The sequence below is a fragment of the Frankliniella occidentalis genome, unplaced genomic scaffold (assembly GCF_000697945.3).
Source record: "Frankliniella occidentalis isolate FOCC.00 unplaced genomic scaffold, Focc_3.1 Scaffold32, whole genome shotgun sequence".
Lineage (NCBI taxonomy): Eukaryota > Metazoa > Arthropoda > Insecta > Thysanoptera > Thripidae > Frankliniella > Frankliniella occidentalis.
Genome location: NW_026267162.1, coordinates 2,145,268 through 2,147,200, shown reverse-complemented (window position 1 = coordinate 2,147,200; position 1,933 = coordinate 2,145,268). Strand labels below are relative to the sequence as shown.

The 1,933-nt window shown below is 59.6% G+C and overlaps 1 protein-coding gene across 1 annotated transcript in view; it reads left to right on the top strand.

Annotated features, from left to right (window-relative positions):
* Positions 1 to 105: 105 nt before the first annotated feature.
* Positions 106 to 1,933, top strand: part of LOC113207069 (uncharacterized) — a 140,645-nt gene continuing 138,817 nt past the window's right edge. The window contains exon 1 of the mRNA XM_052265896.1: positions 106 to 473. Within this exon, the coding sequence (XP_052121856.1) occupies positions 422 to 473 (52 nt within the window). The 5' untranslated portion in view covers positions 106 to 421. The remainder of the gene's footprint in view (positions 474 to 1,933) is intronic.

The following is a 1,933-nucleotide window of genomic DNA, read 5'->3' as shown; positions in this document are numbered from 1 at the left end:
GCGGCCAGCCGGGGCTGGCAGGCAGGCAGGCGGGCGGGCCTGCGGGCGAGGCGAGCGGCACCGCGCCGGACCCGAGCTTGGAGTCCTCGCCGAGCGGCGCAGCGCCAGCGCCGAGAGAGCCAGTCCCAGTCGAGTTCAGTTCGCCGCCGAGCGCCGTCGCGAGCAGTCGAGCCAACCCGTTACTCCCGCCGTTACACCGCGCGCTCCCAACCCCGCTCCACGTCTGCGAACGCGCTCGCCGGCGACGAACTGAAGCTCGCGTTGTGAACGCCTGCTCGAGTGTCAGTCAGTCTGTGTGCGTGTGCGTGTGTGTGTGTGTGTGTGTTCTCTGACCTGTGAAGTGTCCGAGTGATTGTCTGAGTGAGAGTGTGTGTGCGTGAAAGTGAACTTGTGCACAACTGAGGACGTCACCCGGATCAGGATGAAGTTCTCCGTTCAGCACGCGGTGCTCTCGACGCTCTCCGTGTTTGCCGGTGAGTGACTTTCAATGAATGAAGCAGCGGGTGAATGGAGCCTGGGGATCTGCAGCTTCTGCACCGCCCCGCCCCCCTGTGTCCCCCACGGCCTCGCACTTACACTGCTGCTGTCGGTGCGGCCCGGTCCGGCCTCACAGTGTGTCGAAAGCGTCCCCCGGCTATTTCTGTCGGCCGAGGTGCGTTTCTCTGCCCAGGTGCATTCTGGCAACAACGACACCGGCGGCGGCGGCTCTGCGATAGTCGGCGCTGCAATAATTGTCAAGTAATAAAAGAGGAGCGCAAACGGTGCGCGAGTATTCCCATCGTTAAGCCGCGTCCTGGCTGCCGCTGCCGCCCGCCGCCGCCGTCCGCAGGTAGACGCGCCCACCACCTGCATCTCTTAGGTTATTGAATGACGGAAAGTCATTATGCTGGAGTGTCAAACGGCCCGTGTTGCTCCAGCCCGCCGAGGTGGCCTTGCCGTCATCGGCGGCCGTATCAGCTGACTGGCTGACGGGGTGCTGCGCTGCGCGCGCTGCGCTCTAGCTGGTTCTAGCAGCGCTCTCAGCCCAGTGGCGCAGTAAGGTCCGGCTGACAGAGAAGGGCGATGCACTGTCGGTTGCCTACATACAGGGCTCTCTAGAGACGACAAGGTGGGCGACCGCCCCCCCCCCCCCCCCTCGCCCCATCTTAATCCGCGCCTGTCTCAGCCGGTGCCGTTGAAGGAATGAAGTTCTTGCGCCGCGAGTCACGGTCGGCGCAGTGCGCTCAGGCTGCGCTGCTCAGTGATCGATGAGCTGCCGGCGGCCTCCTCTGCTCTCCCCAGGTGCGCCCCGGCCCGGCCGACCTCGGGGCCACTTATTGCTTACATGTCATCATGCCAAGTCCAGCCGATGCCCCCCGCGCGCGACCTCTTTCTTCTTATATTATTTTGCTCTTCACTGTTTTGTTTGTTTCTTTCACAATAATTTATTTCCTCTCGATTTTTGTCCGTTTGCGAAATCCCTTTTCGCACACCGCTGACGGCAATTTATTCTGCGCGATTAGGTGTCAGGGCGTCAGGGCCCGGCGGGCAGAGCCGCTCGACCAGTTTTCAGTTTCAGTTTTCAGTTTTCAGGCGCGCGGAGCGCGCATTTATTATCTTTGTGCAATTATGGTACAGCTGGTGTTCGTCACCCGAGGTGACCACGGTACATTGTTCACCATAGCCTATCTGGTAGGCGGCCTTAACAATTAACATGGGTAGTAGGATTAATTTACAGCATGGGAGCAGCAGTGCTGCAGCGGGTGATTTCACATGTGCCTGCGGGGGAAAAAGAGAGCGTTTATGATGCCCCAAAAACCCCGCCTCGAGTTAGCTTATAATATAGAGATATTTACAAATGTGCAGGGGTGATATTTACAAATTTACAAATTTACAACAGTAGGACCCCCATATGGGGTCTGCCAGCCCACAATAGGCAGACAGGGGGTGCCGT